The sequence below is a fragment of the Diadema setosum genome, chromosome 17 (genome assembly GCF_964275005.1).
Source record: "Diadema setosum chromosome 17, eeDiaSeto1, whole genome shotgun sequence".
NCBI classification, from domain to species: domain Eukaryota; kingdom Metazoa; phylum Echinodermata; class Echinoidea; order Diadematoida; family Diadematidae; genus Diadema; species Diadema setosum.
Window position 1 is genome coordinate 31,463,843 of NC_092701.1, and position 24,453 is coordinate 31,488,295.

The 24,453-nt window shown below is 40.9% G+C and overlaps 1 protein-coding gene across 1 annotated transcript; it reads left to right on the plus strand.

Moving 5' to 3' along the window:
- The first annotated feature begins 19,652 nt into the window (after nt 1-19,652).
- LOC140240599 (uncharacterized) lies at nt 19,653-22,652 on the plus strand. The gene is made up of 2 exons (XM_072320358.1): nt 19,653-20,338; nt 21,491-22,652. The coding sequence occupies exons 1-2, from the start codon at nt 19,653-19,655 to the stop codon at nt 22,650-22,652; spliced, it is 1,848 nt and encodes a 615-aa protein (XP_072176459.1).
- Nucleotides 22,653-24,453: the final 1,801 nt, after the last annotated feature.

Sequence of the window (24,453 nt, forward strand, 5' to 3'; positions counted from 1 at the left end):
CCCAGACAGATTGTATTCGCCATTATGTAGGCTACATCACACAGATCTATCCCGACATAAAGCTGCCATGCGCAACTAAGAGGGCATGTGAAATAAATAACTCGCATCCATGCATGTGGCATAGGATGCTTACAAATATTTAGAGATGTACTATGTGTGAATGTTTACGTATACTATATATGTTACATTGATATATAAGTAGTATCAGCATGCATATGAATGATTATGTACTTGTACGTGTATAGTGTATTATGCGAATTCATTTAATCATACATATCTGACCTACATATATATATCAGACTACTAGTTGTAATAACATATTTTGCCTATTATTTTCATTAGTCGTACTTTTACTGGTTTTTGTTCATGCTTTTTCCCCTAAAAAAGGGATGCCAGACAAACATGAGTTGACTGGTACTGACAACCTCCAAGTTGAACTAACTCAAAACATCTCGTGCTCTTCTGCGGGCAGCTACCCGGCCCCGACTTTTCGCTGGTACATTGATACCCGAGAAGTCACTGCTGACGCCGTAAGCCTCCAACCCGAGACCGATGGGCAGGGTGGGCGTGGACGCGTCGTCAACGCGACGAGTATACTCATTTACACGCCATCTCGCCAGGACCACGGGAGAACCCTTGTGTGCAGCCTGAGTCTTCACGTCTCGCCTACCAACCTGACTGTTTTAAATTCTTCGGTCATCCTCGACATCCAGTGTGAGTTTGAAGGCATTCTTCTCAATTCTTTCTTTAAAGAGATGGATCACTCAATGTTAAGTCGATACAATGTATAATAAAGATACACAGTAAAATCTAACGAATCAACAGTCATGACAGTTGAGAACAAGTGATATCGCGTGCAAACTCATAACCTAAAAATCATATAACTCATGAAGTCACGATGTTCCATAATGTCTATAACATGAGCATGTAGGATAATTAAAATCAGCAACTACGACCTCTTGCTCACTATGGCCAACATAACTATATCACAACACGCATGCAAACGGAATGGGGAAATTAATCTCTGTTTTCATTAAAAGCAAATTTAGGTTTCGATCAGTTTAGACATTTGTAATTCCATGGCACATGTACAATCATCCTATCATTTTTGTGTTGTTTACATTCAGTGATTTTTAAAACAATCCTCAGGTTATCATCCAATGCCAAATCTTAACAGAATATCACTTCACACTGTTCTGTTTACTTACATTTGTTTTATAATTGATAAATCAAAATCGAAACAGCAGTGACGTGGCTCTGCGGTTCATGTTCAAGTGTCCTAAACTTTCTGTAATTATCCTAACTGAAATGTGAATCTGAGTGAAAGTACAACGTCTGTCACCGCGACGGAAACAGATTTACTATACGGAATTGCAACGCTGGCACGTTTGTTCCCAAATACATGTATTTAATTATGAAAACCGCACCATTGAATGAATGGTCTTGTCAACGATTCCCCTTCAACGTTCGCACAACTTGATATGAAAGTCACATCAGTTTCGAAATCTTCAGGATGCTACCATTGCTTTGTTGCTTCACATGAAGGAAATAATATATTACCTAACGCGTTTACTCATGTAAATCAGGACCGTTATATCGTGTTATATTATTGCTCTTCAGAAGTTCCCACGCACGCAGTTTGCTGATAACCATTTATGTGTGTGTGTGTGTGTGTGTGTGTGTGTGTGTGTGTGTGTGTGGGTGCTAGTTTGGATGAATGATAAAGCATGTTTGAAAAACAAGCACACGCACACACACACACATGCACACAAACTTGTACTGTTGTTTTTTTCTCATTTCTAAAAGCGCTTAGAGACTTGAATGTAATTTGCGCTCTATAAAAATGGTTTATTATTATTATTATTACTGATATCATAATTGTATACATATATATTGCTTATGTATTGTACTTTTTCTTTTTCCTAAATAAGCTCCAGTTTCTTCCCTCCTATACATGCCGAACTCTCGTAGATCCACCGATAATCTTTAGACCAAAAGCGTCCACGAACTGGAGCGGTGAGAGTTGTACCGCCTCTCTGTCGTGCTCGTCGGTCTCTAACCCACCAGTTAATCACTTCCGGTGGGTCAAGCATGGAGCAGAACGCGTCTTCAATTCAAGTCGAACTCTTCACTTCATTCATGCTCCTGAAGGACTGGATGACGACGAAAGAATCGGAACACTTCTCATCGATGACGTCCAGGCCTCCGACTACGGTTCGTATCAGTGCATAGCCTATGACGAGGACGGAGGGCGAAATTTGACGAGTGCAATGCTATCTCTTCTTAAACCCAGTAAGCGCAAAATATAATATATTTTATCATAGAGGTAGGGGAAGTATGAAAGAAAATATTGCTGTCAATATATTTAACTTAATCCAGAAGAGGAAATCCCTATGTTTTTGAAAAGATAGTTAACAAGTCTTTTCGGTTGGTTTTCTATAGGCCCTATGTTAAGCGGGAAGACGTAACGCACGAAATCTCCGATTTTTGTAAATTTTACAAAAATTGGAGATTTCGTGCTCGGCATTATCAATAATGGTGATATTGACTGGAGTGGGCAACGATCAAAATGATCTCGATTGCCAAGTAATGTCATTATACTTGTTACTGTTCGCGAAACAGAATCATCGGTATATCAATCTCAGTTATGAGGTAAAATCTTGAACAGTTTGTCACTCTCTGCAGGGAGGAAACCGCATAATTATTTGTTTACAGCAAACGTAGCAATTATTTCTTCAAAGGCGATAAGAATGATTATATTTTGGTGATTTCCCAAGGCCAGTTATACCGACCGAACATCACAGCATATCCTGACAGAGCGTCAGCATCCTCTATCCACGTTGCTTGGCAACGAAACCGCAATGACAGCATGGATGGCACTGGCAGAGTAGAATACTGCCGGGATAATACGTCAGAGGAGGACTGCAACACTACCACCAGTGCATCAGGTGCAAATACCACCTTGACAGGACTCCAGTCGTTCACCTGGTATCGACTGACTCTTAACTTTACAAACTGCTCTGGGACTTTCACCACCCAACCCGTGCTGACATCGACAGCTCGTAAGAAACATTCTCTACCTTTGATTACTACACACGAACGAACAAAATGTATTGTGAAACGATAGCAAAATTACAACCTATATACTTGAATTAACGTGTTTTCGTGATGAAATGTTTGTATTTTAGCTTGTACGTGTGTGTGTGTCAACATGGATTTTTAGAAATAATTAAGCGAGGTGGATATGATTAGATATATTGTATCAGATTCACTAACTTAGATAATATCTTAAACATTACTTTATTTCAATCTGTAATATTATCATTATTAGGATAATACTGGAGTATTGTTTTTCAAACACAATTATGTTTAATATTTAATTATTTACGGGAATTAAAAAAAAGAAGGAATTTATATCCTATGCAATATCAAAGGGTTCTGCAGTGGTAACGATTTATAAGTGATGACTGTGCTAAGTCGAGGGGTTATATTTGTCATGACTGCTTGATTGCTAACAAAAGACCGGTGATATGTTTATACTATACCAAAGTGTAATTGGATTATTGTGAGGCGATGACGTCATCGATAGGTTTAATTTGCATATTTGATTGAGACCGAAATTACTGTTAGTGGAATGTAAAACAAGCGTTTGAATTAATTTCTTTTTTTGTTTTGCATTTGTTTCATCACCATGATCATAATCAAGCCCTGTCACCCTTCGAATATGGTAAGTGTTTTAATTACCCATTATTGGGCAGATATTCGTTTTTAATAATCCATGTCCACTTCCCTTAGAATATAATGTAATTTCCACTTTTGCAATTTACATACATACATACACACATAACATAATCTGTGTATATATACTGTATATATATATATATATATATATATATATATATATATATTGTCAGGGGGAACTTACTGCGTTACTTTACTCTAGTATAGACCACGTAAACAACACAGCGTGAAGATTTTTTTTTTTTTAAATTCAAAATGCAATAAACAAAAATTGAATTCCTCTGCGGGTTCTATATTTTCTGACAAATCTCATCATAACGCCATGCAACATAAATGAATTATCTGCTTATATACTTAAATCAAATATTCCACTGAATTCATTAAATTAAATCAAATTCATCAAACTCCCTGTTACAATTACACTACACTTATACTGCCTGCGGAGCTCCTGTAACTATCAACTGTCAGGCATTATCTTGCCGAGTTCTGTGTCCTATGACGTCGCTGGAGGGCGCCCTCGTGCATCTTGTAGATCGCTAGGGTGTACAGCGTCGGTGCCGACGTCGACCAGTCTGGCCCGGCCAGTGATGACAGCGTCTCTGCTGACGACCGTGACTGTGTCACCGAGCAGTGGCTGGTCCCGGACTCAGCTCGTAGTAGCGCGGCTGTCTCAGCTCGTAGCACTGCGGCTGCCTCAGCTCGTAGTGGTGCGGCTGTCTCAGCTCGTAGCACTGCGGCTGTCTCAGCTCGTAGCAATGCGGCTGCCTCAGCTCGTAGCAATATAAGGATGCGGAGTTATTTCTGCCCTGCACCCGCGCGGAGAGTTGCCGCAGCAGCAGGAATACTTTAGCCTCGGAGTATCACAGGTTCAATTTCTCTCTCGCTTTCTCCCTCACAGCCTTTTAGCTCGGATCTCAGCGGAGTCTTATCCTGGATTCCCTCCTACTTCGACGAGCCTGGACCCTTCCCACTGGGCGCAAACGGTCTTTCCACTCTCGCGTCGGATTAGCTTCTCCTCTCTTATTCCTCCTTCACAGCTATTTATCTTCTCTCACGCTCCCTCTCTCGCTCTTAACCTTGCATACATTATCACTCGCCAATCAGTGCGATTCCCTTAATTCTAACCTTTCACTCCCACACCAATACAATAATAATTAACCTGTAATTTGACTACTCACTGTCACTTACATTATCCTTATTCAAATACCGAGGTGCGGCCTTTATTGATAACCAAATGAATCATAACAAAATTCGCTGGAAACCCAGCCAAGCATTTCTTACCGCGCTGCGAGAAGGGTGCAGCTTGCAGATCTCGCCAGCTGTTGGCCTAAAAATTCTTTCTACCTAGTCAGTAGCCCACCGTAACCCAGAGGGTAGGAGAAAAGGAGAGAGAGAGAGAGAGAAAAAAAAAAAAAAAAAAAACCTTCCGTGCCGTTTACCTCTGACATATATATATATATATATATATATATATATATATATATATATATACATTATGCGTATTATATATGTATACATATGTATGTATATAATATATATATATATGTATATATATATTATAGCATACAGTATCGTGCGATGAAGGGCACGTACCATGTACATTGCATACGCAGTGTTGCTTCTTCATATAATAGCTAATAGCCATATGAAGTCGGAAAGAGCGGTAGGCGTAGATATAGATTTCAACAGGTTTCATGTCGTGCTTTCGCTCACGTCTTAGTCTGACGGACGGACCGAAAGCTCGCCGGGCATTAAACCTGTTGAAATCCATAGCTATATACGCCCACCCTTCTTTCCAACTTCTTATATATGTATATATATATATATATATATATATATTGTATACATGTATGAGAGAAAGAGAGAGTAAGAGAGAGATGATTAATTGATAGGAATATTATCATTGTGCATGATGCAAATGTAAACGGAATATAATATCCTCACCCATTGAACCAACTTCCAATATACATACTCATAAATAGAGCATCAGTGTTTTAATGGGCTGGTGGAATTTCCTTCTTACTGCAAGAGAACGGTGCAATAGTTCCTGGTTGTGTCTTTCTCTGGTATAGGGTCTGTTCTGTTATACTGGCTTCCAGACAAGCTTTTTGAATCACTCATTTTCTCTCCTTTTTTTTTCCTCCTTTTTATTTAACCCACCAACTCTTGAAACCACATTTTTTTTTCTGTTTCCCATAACTTTTATATTTCATTTCAAGTGTGTCGTAATATATAGGGGGTTTTCTTATTCCTTTTATGTCCGTCTTTGTTCCAATTGCAGAATATTCTAAAACGGTCTTAATCGTTAAATTAATTACCGATTTCTTTCATTGGCAACGCATTTTGAGAGATTAAGTTCTTTGTAACTGATTGACAAATTGCCCTACATCGACGTAAATAACATCATCGTCGGAAGAATTTCATGAATTTGAAGAGATTAAGTTCCTGTTTGATACCCTCAGATTAAAAAATATTGTCCTGAAAAGATACTTAATCAGACTATCGTTCACAGTTGCACAATACATCGGCACATAAACATGACGTACCCTACTTTCTTTTTCTTTGGCTGCTGTCATCTATTTAACGTTCGGTATGCAATTAATCATCGACCTTGAATCTGTAAATACATTTTATTGACCACTTGAGACGAAAGCAAGTTGAATACTGGGAAGCAGAGGACATAATTATCAGTTTCGTCTCTGTTAGGATCAGAACTAAATTCCTACGTACACTCCGTGACGTGGGTATTCTATTTGATTGAATACTGTGTTGAGAAAGTGGGAAATGCATTGCGCTAACTTAATGAGCTTCCCGATTTATGCACACATTTACTCCAAAGGCACATGATTAAAAAAAGAAAAAAAGAAAAAAAAAAACAGATCCACGGGGAGACAAATACGCACACATTATGCTTGAGATTAAAACTGCTGAAAAAAAAAATAATGAGAATACGTATGATAATTTTAAAATATCATTTTCCAAAGCACCTCCTTGTTATGCAACGACTATACAATATCATTACAAAGATTTTACTTTCCTGTATTTGATGTTGAACCTATCTTAAAAGATTTGAAACTGACGTTTATGTGCTTTCGCATTATGATTATAATTTATAACCCATCCAAACCCTTGAGTACGAAAGATGTGGAATCACTTTACTCTATAGATGTTTGAATCTTTTGGTTATATTAATGATAATTATCCTTCTTCAAGGCATCAGACTTGAATACGACTTGCAGAAAGAGACGTTGAAAGTATTAAAATCTTCGGAGAACCTCATCGTGCCCAACGAGATCTGCTTTAAGTCTGTCGAGACCACAGATTGTTCGAGAACTAAGGAGGACCAATGTGTCCCGGCTGGCTCCACTCTGCACAAAGTGGTCCCTCTGAAGAGTGGGTTTGTAGGCGTCGTCAGCTGCGGTCGGCAGACTTGCAGCACCCCGTCTGTCATACAAGGTAAAGAAGATTCCATGTTGTTAGTCATTTCAGAAACGTCAATACTTATTTCACACCATGGCAGTTTACAATTTATTGGGGGCGGGTGGTATCATTGACCGTAACATCCCCCGCCGTCTCCATCGGCAGTATTCCGCCGCATCTGACACGACATGTATTATATGTTTCATTTTTTTAAAGCGATTATGTTCGTATACCACAATGAAAAACGTCTAAAGAAATGGAAATGATGACGCTAGGACGCTTCACTATTACTTCTGTTTCCTGAGACTGCCCAAAATTGTTTTAAGTCAAGTGACCCTTGACTCCCCCCCCCCCCCCCTTCGGCCTGCATAGACCCCTACATATATACCTGTGTCGGTACTTGAGTTTATATACTTTGATGAAAGAAAGCGTGCATTGTAGTGAAGAGCATACTTAATTTATACCGTTTATCCATGATCAATGTCGTTAATGGGAATTCGTTATACAATATTATACGCCATATCCAGATATCTATGTTTTAATGTGTAGTATCTCATCAGATTATGATTCATACTTTCTGAAGTGTAACAAAAGAACCAATGGGGTGTTACAACTTACCCGAGACTGCGGGTAAAATCGTGAGCTTGACTGCCAAAGTTTCTGTTTCCAACTAAGAAAGGGTATTAGTTATCCTCATTGAGAAAATGGTATAAATTACTTTGTTTGTTTGTTTGTTAAATAGAAATCAATATTCAAAACTTGTGACCATTGGACCCAGCCGGCCTTCCCTGCTTCCTTTTTTTTTCTTCTGTTTCCTTTCAATCTAGCTAATTTTGTCCTCCACCATATTATTTCGTCTTGATAAAGAGTAAGATAATGAAATTTGAAAGAAGAGTACTCATGAATATAGATGCAGGATTCATTCATCCAAAAGGAATGACGAAATCAATTCTCCAAAACGACAAGCTATATTTTCCAAGTAGATTCTAAATTCTTTGGGGCTTATTTGGAAGCTACCCTTAAGACGTCAGACTCAAAATCACGAGGCAACTTGATTAAGTTCACCTGAAACAAACTTTTTCGCCGGCTCATTCTTTTCTTGGTAACGTTGTATGTAACCCGCGTATTGATTCAATGAAAAAGACAATTTGAATGTCTGCAATATGATTTTGATGCTTGAAGCACCGAAATCGACGGCTGTGACAGACTGGACCAAGATTTCACTGGTCGCAATCGTCATTTGTCTTTCCATCGTTGTCATCGTCCTCGTCTGCGTCATCGTGGTCATGAAGAAAAAACATAGGTATTGACATTCGCTCCCTCAATGGTCTAATTGCAATGGCATGGGAATTGTCGCGTGCACATGGGAATCACCTCTCTATTTTTCACCATTCAATCTTTATATGACTAATACGTCTGTAAGTTGTCTGCTGTGCTGATTGTCGTATAGTAGGCCTGAAGCAAAATTAGCACTCTTTTATTGTCCCCAACTTTCCTCTCTTTTTTTTTTTTTTTGCCTATGTTAAAGATTATCTGCTTAAAGTCATCTTTGTACTCTTTATGAAAGGATATCAAAGGATATAACTATTCTGTTTGCCATTTGAAAGCGGTGTCGATTTAGTTTGTATTATCTGTGTGTTTTTTGTGCTTTATTTGTACCTTTGAATATGAAATTGAATACGCTTGTGCAAGCCTTTGTTAATACGATGATCATTTTCACACCGACACACACACACACACACACACACACAAACAAACAAACACACACAAAACAGTCTGATTCCATATGAGAATCAGGTTGAAGATTCATTATTATTACTATTACTGTTATTGTAAAAGAATAACAGTAACTATTATCATTATCATTATTATTATCATCATCATCATCATCATTATCATCATCATCATCATCAATTACATGTGCTGTCGAATTCGCTATTGTATGTACGTTTATTCAGGAAACAAAGCTATCCTACCGGGCCTTCGGAGAAGACGTCCGTCATTGATTCCGTCGCAACACTCAAACTTGCCGCAGTCAGTACGCCCTCCAACTACTATAGTATGTAAGTTTTGATTCAGCGACGCATAGTCATTCCTCTGTATGACACAGCGCCAACTCGGCCCAATGGAACTGGTCAAGCGCATACTGACGTCATCAGTGACATCGCTTAGGATCATCAGTGACATCGCTTAGGATCACCACTCTGAGATGAGAATCAGATTGACCCTCGGTGATGAAGGGTTTGCAGTTTATGATGTTCTCATCAACAGCCAGGTCAACGAGCAGTCGCATGAGGAAAGAACGATCGGGGATTCTGATTACATTGACATCGTAGATTGAAGGAGAGATACATACTTTTATAAGCATTAAAAAAAAATAGCCACACCAGCACAGTACACGTGATTAAGCGACTACAATAATGATATCTGTATCATATTGACGGCAAACCCAACAAAATTCTTATCCTTCTTTGTATTTAGTGCACATAATATGTGTGTATGTAATGAGCCAGAATTCATTGATGAATGTTGTTCAGACTTGACAGAAGTGTTGTAAAGGCTTACCACTTAGAGTATATGTATATAGTTCCTTATGGTACATTTGAAAAAAAAAACAACAACAACAACAAGTGAACACATTCAAGTCGATTCCACTGCTTTTTTTTCACCAACTTTAGCGTGATTGCACAGTGTTGTCAAGGCGCAGCATTACACTCACAAAATATCGAAATAGACATCATTGATAAAAAGTAGTCACAGAAACAAGAGTGATAAGGTAAGCTCCTGATACTCAGTGTATATCCAACGCAATGCTTGCAGTATCTCTTGAATCCATCTTAAGTCTGGAGGTAAGTTGTCGATGTATTATGAGTAATCCCAATACTGCACTTTAATCGGTCATAGTCCTGAAAGGCATCGATATGGGGAATGGACAAGGATTTATTGTGTTTGATATATCATTAACTAAACATCAAACGTGGATATTGTGTAATTAACGCAAGCAAACGAAAATTAGATTTGGTGTATTGTTATCGCAGAAGTAATGATCCGTTAAGCAAGGTATCATTCACCTAAAGAGGTGTTTATACTGGATATTGTGACACTCGTGGTATCTAAGGAGGTCTAAGTTTCTTGACTTCAAAATAACAGTTGGAACTTTGGCAAGACAAGGATTTATTACGTACAAATGTAAATATCACACCTCTGATGTACTAGTATGCAAAATTTGTATTTTCTCCTTAATGTAATATCTGCAAAGTATACATTGTTTCTCTTATACTCTTATACATTCATTCGTACAAACTTTTGTGCTATAGCTTGTGCATCTTTACTTCTTTGCTTGTAATTTGTTTTACAAAATGTATTTATCACCTTTTCGATGGAAATCATGTAATTAAGATACCCAATTTTTAAACAAGTTTTTGAAGGAAATTCTTTCAAGAGCTGCATGATATGGAATATCTGAATCAATAAACTACTACATGTAAGAGTATAAAGTTTTAGTTTCAAAGATAATATCAACTTACTAAGAATCCATTGAAGTTGTGTCAGTGGTACGAGCCGATGTAGTGTCTACTAAATGCAATTACTATGAATTTTGTTTTGCATGTATATCTTTAAATATGGGTGGGTATGAACTACGTAGTTAAATTGAACTAAGCTTAGTTTAATTGTCTGTTCAAATATTGTGAGAATGCTCCCTAAGATTCCTCTCTAGAATGCTTTTGGTCGTGTCTACCTCTTACATTACCATAATTAATATGGTAGTAAAACATCTTTGGTGCCTGAATTCCAAAACTTCTTGAAACTACTCAACAATAGTTCCGCATAGAAAGGAAGGCGGCTAAAAATTCAATACCCTCTTGTGTTTAATTGTGAGGTCATCTAAAGACTAACGAAACCTAGTTCGTGGTACTTGTAAATCATGTTGATATTGGTAGTTTTGGCAATAAAGAGTCTTCTTAGAGCTTCGCATGCAAAATGCTGACGCACTTTTAACACTGTTATCATGTTGATGCTTTCTTTTGTTTTCGATAAGTATACGTGATGTATGTTTTGCCCATTTCTTTTTTTTTTTCTTCTCTTTCAAGGCTGTCGTATCTTCAAGCTATATACTTATGCAACGACAGTCTTCTGGATTCACACTCCCAATACATGCGCCATAATTCAGTCAGATCATTTGATTCACTTTATCCCGAGTGGTTCCCAACTGGCGTGTTCTCTTATTCTTTTCTTTAACCTGTACACGTTTGAAGTTTGAAGTTTTATTTTAGGCTACGGTCACAACCTTCAAAATCAGCCTGCTCGGCGACCGGTCGGCGAGTTTTTAGCCAAAACCGGTCGGACAACGACCGGTGGCCGACCGGTGACCGACCAGGCGCCACTGATTTGGGGGGCATCGGTCCGGTCGCCACTGAAGTTTTAAGGCTACGATCACAACTCAGAGCGGCGACCGACCGATTTGTAGCCTGCTCGGTCGCTGCTGAAATTTTGGCACCGCTCAGCAGTTTTTGGAGATGCTGAGCAGGCTGTAAAATCCTGGCGATGGCCGAGCAGCGCCCTGTCGATTTCCCGTCGGTCACCGATCGATTTCAGTAAAATTTTTGAGAAATGTGGGGATCTGCAACGAGCAGAGTCCGAGCAGTCACCGAGCGATGCCCCATCGGCAACTGGACGATCTCCCACCGGCCACCGGCCGATTTTTACGAAATTGCTCAGCGACCGACGGGTGATCGATAGATCATCTACCGGTGACCCGTAGGCGTACCGGCGGCCACCCACCGGTCTCTGCCGGAAATTGCTCACGAGCTACCTGCGTTTATTAATGTTCCTATGTGATTTGTGATGTGTTAATTAATTAATTAATTAATTAAGAGAAAACTTGAGGCAAAACATCTAATAGTTAAATTATCAACTAACAAAACTCCGCCATGTGATACCACAGATAACTAGAAATTAGGAAATAAAACAAAAGGGAGGAACACTCAAGATGGAACAAAGATTAGAATAGATTAGAATTTTCCAAAATATCTTTGTTGCTTCTATATTCTACAGTATTTTCTATTCCGATTTGATTTCACATTTTAATTTTCCCCATCTCTTGTTATTCATTTCTTCTTCGATCAATAGGCATTTAATGAATGATAAGGTACCATATTTTACTACGTCAACATATTATCGACATTAACTTTTAGCTTTCATCTCTTTTGCCCCGAAGTGGTTGCCTCTGACTTCAATGTCTCTCCTGTTGGTTGCCGAGATGTTGAGATGCTGATATGTTAGTGGAGTTTCCTTGCCTCTTATCCCTCCCCCTGCTTCTTCCACATTGCGCTAGATTATCTTCTCCATCTAGGCCCTGATTTCCTTCAGTGCCTCTGTCATTTTTATCTTAACATTTTTAGTCCCCAAATCGCTCGACGGCGACCGCTCGATCTATTCTCTTGGTTTTCTTCTGTGCTGTTGTCATTTTTGTCTCTATTATTTTTGTTCCCTAAATCGCTCGGCAGCGACCGCTCGATTAGGTCAGTACCTGGGCGGTTCCTGCTCGGACACCGAGCGTATTTTGGGCAGCGAGTGAAAACTGGTCGGTCGCCGCTGAAATTTTAACTCCGCGTTAAAACTTCAGCGGCGACCGACCGATGCCCTAAAAATCAGCGGCGCCTGGTCGGTCACTGGTTGGTCACCGGTCGTTCTCCGACCGGTTTTAGCTAAAAACTCGCCGACCGGTCGCCGAGCAGGCTGATTTTGGGGGTTGTGACCATAGCCTTACGCGGAGTTAAAATTTCAGCGGCGACCGACCAGTTTTCACTCGCTGCCCAAAATACGCTCGGTGTCCGAGCGGGAACCGCCCAGGCACTGACCTAATCGAGCGGTCGCTGCCGAGCGATTTAGGGGACACAAATCATAGAGACAAAAATGACAACAGCACAGAAGAAAACCAAGATAATAGATCGAGCGGTCGCCGTCGAGCGATTTAGGGACTAAAAATGTTAAGATAAAAATGACAGAAGCACTGAAGGAAACCAGGGACTAGATGGAGAAGATAATCTAACGCTATGTGGAAGAAGCAGGAGGAGGAATAAAAGCCAAAGAAACCCCACCAACATGTTAGCATCTCAACATCTCGGCAACAAACATGAGGGACATGGAAGTCAGAGGCAACCACTTTGGGACAAAAGAGATGAAGGCTAAAAGTTAGTGTTGATAAGTTGACGTAGTAAAATATGGTTTATGGTTACCTTATCATTCCTTTAAGGCCTATTGATTGAAGAAGAAATGAATGACAAGAGGTGGGGAAAATCAAAACATAAAATTAAATAGGAATAGAAATATAGTGTAAAATATAAAAGATATTTTGGAGATTTTTTGAAGATATTCTGGAAAAATCTACTCTATTCTAATCTTTGTTCCATCTTGAGTGTTCCTCCCTTTTGTTTTATTTCCTAATTTCCAGTTATCTGTGGTATCACATAGCTGAGGTTTGTTAGTTGATAATTTAACTCTTAGATCTTTTGCCTCGAGTTTTATCTTAATTGATTAATTACTTAACACATCACAAATCACATATGTACATTACAGGTAGCTCGTGAGAAATTTCCGGCAGACACCGACGGGTGGCCGTCGGTACGTCAACGGGTCACCGGTAGATGACCTATCGATCACCCGTCGGTCGCTGAGCGATTTCCTAAAAATCGGCCGGTGACCGGTGAGCATGGTGAGAGATCGTCCAGTTGCCGATGGGGCATCGCTCGGTGACTGCGCGTTGCAGATCCCCATATTTCGCCAAAAATTTTTCTGAAAATCGATCGGTGACCGACGGGAAATCGACAGGGCACTGCTCGGCCATCGCTATGGTTTTACAGCCTGCTCAGCATCTCCAAAGATTGCTGGGCGGTGCCAAAATTTCAGCAGCGACCGAGCAGGCTACAAATCGGTCGGTTGCCGCTCTGAATTGTGACCGTAGCCATAGCAACAACATTTTGAACATGTACATATAAGAATCATAACACAATTGTATCTACATACATATGTGAAAAAAATACTTATCTGTTACTCTTTAACAGTAACATGATTAAATGATGATATTTGAGAGTTAAATATGATACATGTAGCATAATTTAAAAAATTAAAGTAAAAGTTAAATCTCAGATATGTTAGGATGTACACACTGTATGTTTTATTGTCTTGAAAATAAAAAGATATGACTGTATTTCATTTGTACTATATATTCAATGCAAAAAAATTCCCAATAAATTCATTTTAATTGAATTGAATTGAACTTCCTTTCAAGTCTTAGGCACCATAGCATTTTTCGGGACAAAGCATGGCAGTGCAAGTCGTACACCATAACGTCAGGGTCTTTGTAATGTGACAATGTTACATGAGAAATTCTGCCATACGTTAGGGATTGGTTGAGGTAAAAATTTAGCTTTAAACTTTTTGCGAGACATTTCGAAACCACTTAATAAAATGTTACAAAGCATTAATCATATGGAGGAATTCACATTTATCTAATGAAAATCAATTTGAAAAGGCTAAGATATTTAATAACGTGAAACAAGGCGGTCCTAATAAAAAGGGGGTCCCACGTTTTATTAGGATCGCTTTGTTTTGGATGTCTCAACTATTTCAAACCAATTTTCATTGGATAAACCTTAAATTCTTCTTGGAATTTAATATGTTCTTTAATATTTTATAAGTGGTTTTTCATTTTGTTATGAAAAACCATCACAAAAACGTTAGAAACCTCAAACCCTATTGCAGCCGAAACTATACCACCCCATTACACCAATGAACTTACATGACCCTGCATGAAATACTGTTGTCACTCACACAGTCCATTTTCTCTGTTCATATTCAACACAGCTCGCAGCGACAATAATATTTCTTGAATATGAACAGAGAAACAATGGATTGTGTGAGTTGGCCTTCGTGGGTGTGACCAGGTAATCCGACAGGCGTCCATATTGAAGGATATGGACCATAAAAATTAAGAGAAAACCTTAAACACAAACCTGCAATCATGGCAGATTTGCCTGTTTATTTGACCACTTTCATCGACAGATCCCACCCATTTCAGTGAGACATTCAACATATCATCATGATAACACTCAAACTTGGAAAAAGTGCAACTCGTCATTGTCTTAAATGTTCATGTGCACAGTGCAGGAGGGATCCAGGAATTCAATAAAGGGGAGGCGCCTTTACAAAATTAAAGGGGGTGCACGTGCCCCCCCCCCCCCATTCTTTTCTTTGTATTTCTTCTGTTTTAACAAAAAATTAAAAAAAAAAATAAAGAGGGACGCGCGCCCGGATCCGCCACTGCAGTGATGCATGACATTATTTTGTCAACACAATTAGGTACAACTGGAAAAAAACACAGAAAAGAACTCCTTTCCTCATAACCAACATTGCACTAAAAAGTTGAATTTCGTTTGTTATTGTTATTGTTGTTATTATTATTATTATTATTATTATTATTATTATTATTATTGTTGTTGTTGTTTTCGTCGTCGTCGTCGTTGTTGATGATGATGATGATACGCACTGTATATAAGGCTGGTATGCCCCTAGCTGTATCTATCACTCTATTCCCAAGGCGCCAGAGCTTGATTGCATTCACTTCGAAGTTTAAACAAACCGACAGAGCCTTTAGAATCGCGCCATCTATTGACAGGCAACCAAAGAAAGGAATATGATTACGAAAAAAAAAAAATAATAATCGCAAGATACACTAGACCTTGGGCCGTGTCACACCTTTCCGGGCAAGCCTTGCGTGCGACTTGCAAAGAACATTTTTTACTATCTGGAGGTCCCCGCAGATGACCCGCACATGACAGTACCTAGCACGTATCTCACCCGTAGTCGCCCGGAGGTGCTCACGCAAATCTTTTTACCCGCAACCATGTTTAGGCCCTGTCACACCTTTCCGGGCAAGCTACGCGGGCTTGTTGCATGTAGGCATTTTCCATCATACCGGACAATTTCTGAGGGCGGTCAAGGATTTGGGCTAGTCAGTGCATGTGTCTTACTTGCTGGACGCGTTCTATTTAAATGCTACTCTACTACGAGTATACTGTGTGACCTGTGTGCCAGGCGCGTGGGGGCTGACAACTCAGTGAAGGAATTCCTCTGTTGGAATGGCAAATATCCCACAGAATGTCATTATCTTGGCTGCATACGGGGACTGCGGAGTACCTGCGTGGGAGTTGTCTGCGAGGTGCTGCCGCTAAGGGCCTCCTACTGGAGGTCTGCGTGGACCTCTCTGGGCATCCATGCGACTCACCCGGAAAAAGTTTTGGTCATGCTCAAAACTTGGCTGCGGTTAAATCGGACTTGCGTGCGCACCTCCGGGCAACTACGGGCGAGATACGCACTAAGTGCTGTCAGATGCGGACCAACTGAGGAGAGCTCCGGGTAGCAAATTTGTTTCCCCGCTAATCAAGCCGCAAAACTTCCCCAGATACGGTATGACAAGGCCTTGAGCCTGCTCAAAACTTGTTCCGAGTGAATCGTGGGGATGCAGAACAGACGCAGAACACCAGTAGGAGACTCTTACCGGCAGCACCTCGCAGGAAACTCCAACGCAGGTACTTCTCAGTACCCATAAGTCGCTCGTAACAGAAAATGGATCAGTTTCAAAGCTCTCACGCAGGTCACACGGAATACACGCAAGTAGAAGGTAAGTAGCACGCGTCTAGCAGGTAAGAAACAAGTGCGACACTCGCAAACATTCTTGTCAGCCCACGAAAAATTCTCCTGCGTGCTGGAAAATCCCTCCTCGTAACAAGCCCGCGTAACTTGCCCGGAAATGTGTGACACGGCCTTTAAGCCCGCGTAGCATGCCCGGGCGGGCGTAGCTTGGGACTTCTGCCATTCCTTCAGAGGAATTCCTTGACTGAGTTGTCAGCCCTCAAGCGCTTGGCACGCAGGTCACACAGCATACTCGCAAGCAGAACTTAAGTAGAACGCGTCCAGCGAGTAAGACACATGCAAAACTCGCCCAAATCCTTGTCCACCCTCAGAAATTGTCCAGTATGCTGGAAAATCCCTCCACGCAACAAACCCGCGTAGCTTGCCCGGAAAGGTGTGACAGGGCCTAAACATGGTTGCGGGTAAAACGGATTTGCATGCGCACCTCCGGGCGACTACGGGTGAGATATATGTACGTGCTAGGTAATGTCATGTGCGGGTCACCTGCGGGTCACCTGCGGGGACCTCCGGGTAGTAAAAATTGTTCTTTGCAAATCGCACGCAAGGCTTGCCCGGAAAGGTGTGACGCGGCCTTTAGGGAGACCTCTGGATGATTTTCACACTTTTGTATTTAAACATCTATAAACTGGATATAATTTGGTACTGTACAGACTTTCAGAATCTCTAGTGACAGGGATGAGGAACGCTAATGTATTCAAGATTCATAACAAATCACAATGAGCGATGGTGACATAAAAGCTTCGTATAAGAATGCCTGATTGGGTGCTCAAGAAAACAGAACAAAGAAGAAAGCATGCATAACTCTACACCGGATGAATTAATATTTGTTAAGCAAGTGGTGTTGTAGTGGAAATGCATTGTTTCATTATTGGAATATGTGAGCCTCCTAATATGTCATATCATCCTTGTTCAGTGTATTATGTGTGTGTGTGTGTGTGTGTGTGTGTGTGTGTGTGTGTGTGGTGTTTTTTGTGGGGGTTTTTTTAGTATTCCTTTGTCTACTCAGGGACCAAACTGAATTCCACAAATCCATACATGGTGCCATCGATTTATGAACAACATGATGTGAACTTATAATGATTGTCTGGCATGTCCCTTAAAGGTAGGGGATACCTTTTACAGACCTCCCAAAATGCAGCAAAACATTAAATATGAACCTCAGGGGACTTGTTTAGGCCACTACTGAGAAATCTGGAAGTCAACAGTTATCTACAATAATTTGAATAATGCACAAAACTCAACTACTCAGTAGTTCTGTGTGTCAGCCACACTTAAGCCTTTTTGTTGCAGTCTTCTGTATCTTTTATCTATGAACACAAATCTAAAAATATAAGAGCTGATGTAATAACATATAGAGTGTGTGGCAAGAATGTATATAGAAATGTCGAAGTTTTGATGAACTTTCTTCACAAAATATACATGATGGACACACATGCAGTGCATGGGTCTGCAAAGGTAGCCTAGTAATGTACTAGAATTTACGGTGAGCCCCGAAAAATTCAATTCAAAATCTAACGGTCAATGAAAATGTACCAAATGTTACCTTCCACTTTCAATACTTTATGGGAGTTTCTAAAATGATACTCTCTTCAACATACCACTGTATTTATACAACCCTTCATTTAAGGCATGCAAATGGGATTCCCTACCTTTAAAACGTGGAGTGGCGTTGGTTACGTGCTTGAGGTTTAAAGTAACGAACAATAATCTTCTTTTTCTATTTATTTCTATGTTTTATTAAATCAAATCAAAAATCACATTTCTGAAAGGGAAGCTTCAATCCAAGTAAGATTCATGCTACATTGCTGAATAGGAAAAAATCAAGCACACAGAACAATGAATGTTTCATTGAAGATGAACACACACACACACACACATACACATACACATAAAATGAAATTAATATGACTCCCCTGCATTTAATAAATAGCGCTTTAATAAATAGCGCTATAGGTCGAAGCCAGACGTGGCGGTATAGCTAATGCAGGCGACAATGACTCGTGGATCTCTCAGTGTGCATGCATACAATTCGCCATCACATTCCTTTATTGAAATGACTTCAACCACAAGGTTGTGTCCGTTGCACCAAAAACAAAAAATATAGATCATGATTAGCAGCCAGGGATTACGTGATGATTTGAAAGAGCAGAAACGGTAAATGTGGAGACAAAGTAATGTTGATATATATGAAGAGAGCGGTGTTTTGGGACTAACCTGTTTTTCAATTTTCAGGGTTTTTTTGGCTAACTCCTGTCGGGGTGTCGTCATTATTTTTGGCCAATGTTTTGGTATTTCATATTCCCTCCTGATCGTAAGTTTCAGTGACCGCCAGGAAAGACTGGATGACTATCAGGAACAGACTGATTGACAGCTAGGAAAGACTAGTGTGTTTTATCATGGATACAGTTACTTCAGAGAATTTCATACCGGCTGGGAGGTCGCCCGGGTTAACAAGCTCCCATGTTTCGACGACTTTGGACCTGGATTTTGACTTAGACGACGATTCTGATTCAAGCGATCTGAAGCTTGCGACCGAAGAGGACACTTGTGAAATTTGTCACCGTCAATTCAAAGGGAGGAGAGGAGTCCGAATTCATCAGGGCAAGACAAATTGCGGTGAGTCTTTGAACCGTATCTTGTTTCATAACTTGAGTAAATCGGGGCAGAACGGGAACTTGGTAAACGAAAACCACAATGTTCATCGTATGCCGTCAGAGGCTCGAGATCGTTTTGTTTTGTCAAAGCAAGAGAGACACCCTTCGATAAATTGGCCAAATATGAGTAATAATCATGACTGGGAGAACTTTGATGAGGAAGCAGAAAGAGTGGTGAAATCTCTCATGCATGGTTCCACCGAACAAAAGCTTAAGACTTATGAGAAGATGGTGCATGCAATTGCTGTGGAATACTTTGGTACAAAGGAAAAGGTCAAGCGTGTGATTCAACCGAACCGACGAGCTCTCCGGCTGAGAGAACTTCGCGAGGAAAAGAGGAGGCTCCAAAAGAGGTTGCGGACGGCACCGGATGAGGAGAGGGAAGGTTTAAAGGACCTGTGTGATAATCTGCATGTCGCGATTCTCAACCTACGTAAAGCGGATAGGGCATGCAAGAGGAGACGAGAGAGAAGAGTGGGGAGAAGGAACTTCATGACTGACCCTTTCCGTGCAGCCAAAAAGATTCTTGAACCGAGCCCGAAGATTGATCTCGACTGCTCGAGGCAGGAATTAAATAACCATCTTCAACAGACTTATTCATCGGATGCGTCAAATGCTTTTGAAGAATGGGATGGCGCAATCAAGCCTGACCCGCCTTCGCAACCTTTCAGAGACACTGCCCCATCTTTCCGGGAGTTGAAAGTAATACTTGGGCGGACAAGAAATGCTTCCGCTCCGGGGCAAAACGGTCTTCCATACAGAATGTACAAGAAGTGCCCCCGTCTTCTTCGCGTGATATGGGGTCTTATGTTAGTTGTATGGAGAACAAAGAAGATCCCTATCCAATGGAGAGTAGCAGAAGGTGTGTACATTCAAAAATCGGCGACTTCCAATGAAAAGACAATCACTGACTTCCGACCGATTTCTTTGCTTAATGTGGAAGCTAAGCTGTTTTTCGCAATTCAAGCCAAGAGATTAGAACATTATCTTCGAGTGAACGACTACCTAGATGTCTCCGTGCAGAAAGGAGGAATACGTGGCCATTGTGGCGTATGGGAGCACGTATCTACTCTGTGGGAAACCATCAAAGATGCCAAAACCTGTCAGAAGAACCTCGCTGTAATTTGGTTGGACCTTGCGAACGCGTACGGTTCCGTTCCCCACGCGGCGATAAGTTTTGCTCTTCGCTGGTACCACGTTCCCGACACTTTTGTTGATCTTATTCAATCTTACTACGCCGGATTGTATGCGCGCTTTTCGGTGAAGGATTGGACCTCGGACTGGCAGAAGTTTTCAATTGGCATCTTCATGGGTTGCACCTTGTCTCCAATTCTTTTTGTTTCGACTTTCAATCTTTTGAATGACTTTGTTAGCCAAATCTCGACGAAGCAATATCTCTTGAAGAAGAGGGGTATTCGTGTTCCTGTATTAAAGGAATACATGGATGATATAACCATCTGCACTTCTTCGGTGATTTCGGCGCAGGAGGTTTTGAACAAAGTGAATGAATTTATGACTTGGAGCCGTATGAAAATCAAGGCAGCGAAATCGCGATCGCTTGTATTGGTCCACGGGAAAGTTCGACATGAAGAACCCTTTGTTGTGGATGGGCAGAGGATCCCTGGGATTCATAATACGCCAGTCAAATTCTTAGGACGCAAGATCAATGGAGATTTGAATGACAGGCAGGCTCGCTTGTCCATTGAAAACTCCCTTAGAAATTGGATGAAACTGCTGGATAAAAGTGTGCTGTCTGGAATCATGAAATGTTGGTGCTATAATCATCTTGTTCTACCTCGGATTCAGTGGCAACTGATGATATATGACATTGCGCTTTCACACGTTCAACGAATGGAGACATTGGTGTCGAAGTTGCTTCGTAGGTGGCTTGGGGTCAGCTGTAATCTATCTTCTGTCGCGCTCTATTGTAAACAGTCGACACTTCGCTTACCTTTGGACAGTCTTACTGGAATTCTGAAGAGAACGGTAGTTAATAGTTTACTCCAACTTCGCGACAGCGCTGATGAGACGGTACAGAAGATGAAGCCTACGATTCGATGTGGGAGAAAGTGGAGTCCTGAGGAAGCTGTGGAGAGAGCGGAAAGCAGATTGCATTTTGAGGACATTGCAAGGGGACAAGTTGGGCGCCAAGGGGTAGGAGTTTCAAAATCCCGCCCATCGCTGGAGAAAATGAGCAAAAAGGAGCGGCGGTGTGAAGTTGGTAAAATTGTGGCTGTGGAGCATGATGACGAATATTTTGTGCGTGCAGTTCAGATGGGGGTGCAGGGGAGGTGGACTTCGTGGGAGAACGTCAAACGTCGTGATCTAAAATGGAAGACTTTGTTTGATATGAGTCCCAAACTTCTACAATTTGTAATAGGCACGACATATGACACCGTCTCAACCCCTAAAAACCTCCAGAGATGGGGCCTCGCTGCAAGTGAGACATGTGCCCTGTGTGGAGAGGAGTGCACCACATCACACATCTTGGCTGGTTGCCCCTTGAGTCTACAACAGGGTAGGTATACTTGGCGACATAATCGTGTGCTGAGAGTTATCCTTCATGGTCTTCAGGAGGAAGTGAGCGCCAGGTCGGAGAATCCAGTTTCTGGAAGCCCCTCCCACATCATACGTTTCGTACGCCAGGGAGAAACAGTAACCAGGAGTTCGGAAAGAAAGCATAGGGGCCTATTGGCTGCAGCAAATGATTGGAAGGTGAAAGCAGATTTGGACTCTAGACTTGTGTTTCCAGAGCAAATCGCTCTCACAGATTTGAGACCAGACATTGTAATTTACTCAGATGAGAGGAAACTGGTCGCCATGGTGGAACTCACAGTATGTGAGGAGGGAAACATGCAGAACGCTCACGAGCGTAAAGCAAGGAAGTATGAAGAACTCCAAGCATGCTGTGAGGAAAATGGATGGTCTGCATCAGTGTGGCCGGTAGAGGTAGGGTGCAGGGGGTTTGCATCTCATGCTCTTCTACCTTCCCTCTATCGCCTGGGTGCTAGACGTTCAAAGGCAAAGGCTCTGGAAAAGGTAGCGTGTAGCGTAGCAGAGAAAGCCTCCTTCCATCTGTGGCTGTTTAGACATTCACAGGCGTGGGGTATTCCCCATGCCTAAGCATTGTGACGTAACTATGGGATGCGCGGATGCTCCAGACCGCTTGACAATGTGTTGCCGATAGTGATACGCGATCTTTCACCATGGAGACGGTACTGTGAGCTGCGTGCATTTTTTCGAATCAAACAGGTTAGTGAGAAGAGTCGTCTTGCCGGGATCGGTCATGTTTGCAAAAGCATGCCCGATTCTGAAACGATTCTTTCCTACCCTTTTCACCTTCCGCTCCCCGGCAACTGATGAAGAGAGCGGTGTTTTGGGACTAACCTGTTTTTCAATTTTCAGTTTTTTTTTTGGCTAACTCCTGTCGGGGTGTCGTCATTATTTTTGGCCAATGTTTTGGTATTTCATATATATGTATGTATATATATATATATATATATATGTGTGTGTGTGTGTGTGTGTGTGTTTATGTGTGTATGAAGTAGGATATAATTTGCAATAGTTGACTTGGAAAGAGCTGGGGCCCGTTGCATAAAAGTTAATACTATAGTAACTTTGCCATCCAATGGTAACTTCCATGGAATTCTTGATTTTGATTGGCTGTTGAGTATTGTTGCCATGGTAGTTACCATTCGATAGTCTGTTCGATGGCAAAGTTACCATAATTGTAACTTTTATGCAACGGGCCCCAGATGATATTAATAATTTGTCAAGTATTATAATGAAATTGCGACTGATTAACACTACTTTATTACAAAAAAGAATGAAACCATTTATTTTACATTTCATTTATTTTGATTAAAATATGTCTCTACTTTTCTGTCGTCAAGTTTCACTAAGCTGGTTGTCCCAAAATTAAAATGCACAAAGAGCGGAACAGTTTTTTGAAAAGTCCGTTGTTGCATATGAGATAAATGAGTAAATGAAATCTGACTTTGCGGCCACCTGTCTTCCCTGCTGGAAAGAACATAGTGTGATCACATTGTGGACACAGTGTGAAATATCTTTACACTGTTAAATTCGAGAATTTTAACAGTGTGAACACAATGTGAGTCGTCAATTCACAGTGTGAAACAAAGCATTACTATGTGAACGCTCTTTGAAAACCACACCACACAGTGTGAAATCATCTTCACACTGTTGAATTCGAGCGTTTTTACATAGTCAACTATAATGAACACACTGTGAATACACTGTGGGACACTGTGTTCTTTCCAGTAGGGTTTCACGGCCATCTACCGAATATAGCCACTAAAAAAAAGAAAAAAAAAAAACACCTCTCCCGAAAAAAAAAAAGACATGTTCAAGACCCTGTCTATAATAGCGGCCATTTGTCTAGTAGCCTACATCCATTTTCCGTCTCCCTTGGGTGGCCGTTATAGTCAGGTTTGACTGTAGTAATGAGCAATAATCATAGACACACAAGAACACTCAAGAGAAGGAAATTGATGACAGGAGTGAAATACAACATGGAAAAGTTCGTTGTAATGTCTGTAGGCATCATTTTACGTAGTTCGTCGGTACATTGCAAATACCTGAAACAGATCCACCCTCTTCTCACATGGAACAGACCATGAAAAAACAAAAGTTCTTGAATGGTGCACAACAAATCAGTCGAGCGGACTGCGAAACCTTTTCACCTGTACGACGCGTGCTACTAAATATCTTTCAAACCACACTATGTCATTGGCTATACTTTGGAATAGGCCTACACTATAAAACGGTAGGGCTTGCATTGCCGATAAATGCAGCTTAACTGAATTCGGGGAAAAAAAATCATTGCGAACAAAAAATATAGTTCATCGAGACCAGGAAGTGGTCACTGCCAAATTAGAGACACGCAAACGCAATCATACAGCGC

Coding starts and splice junctions, on each gene's coding strand:
- LOC140240599 (XM_072320358.1), top strand. CDS start 19,653: ATGAGTAATAATCATGACTGGGAGAACTTTGATGAGGAAGCAGAAAGA. Junction 20,339..21,490: donor CGCGTGATATGGGGTCTTAT/GTTAGTTGTATG, acceptor ACCTTTGGACAG/TCTTACTGGAATTCTGAAGA.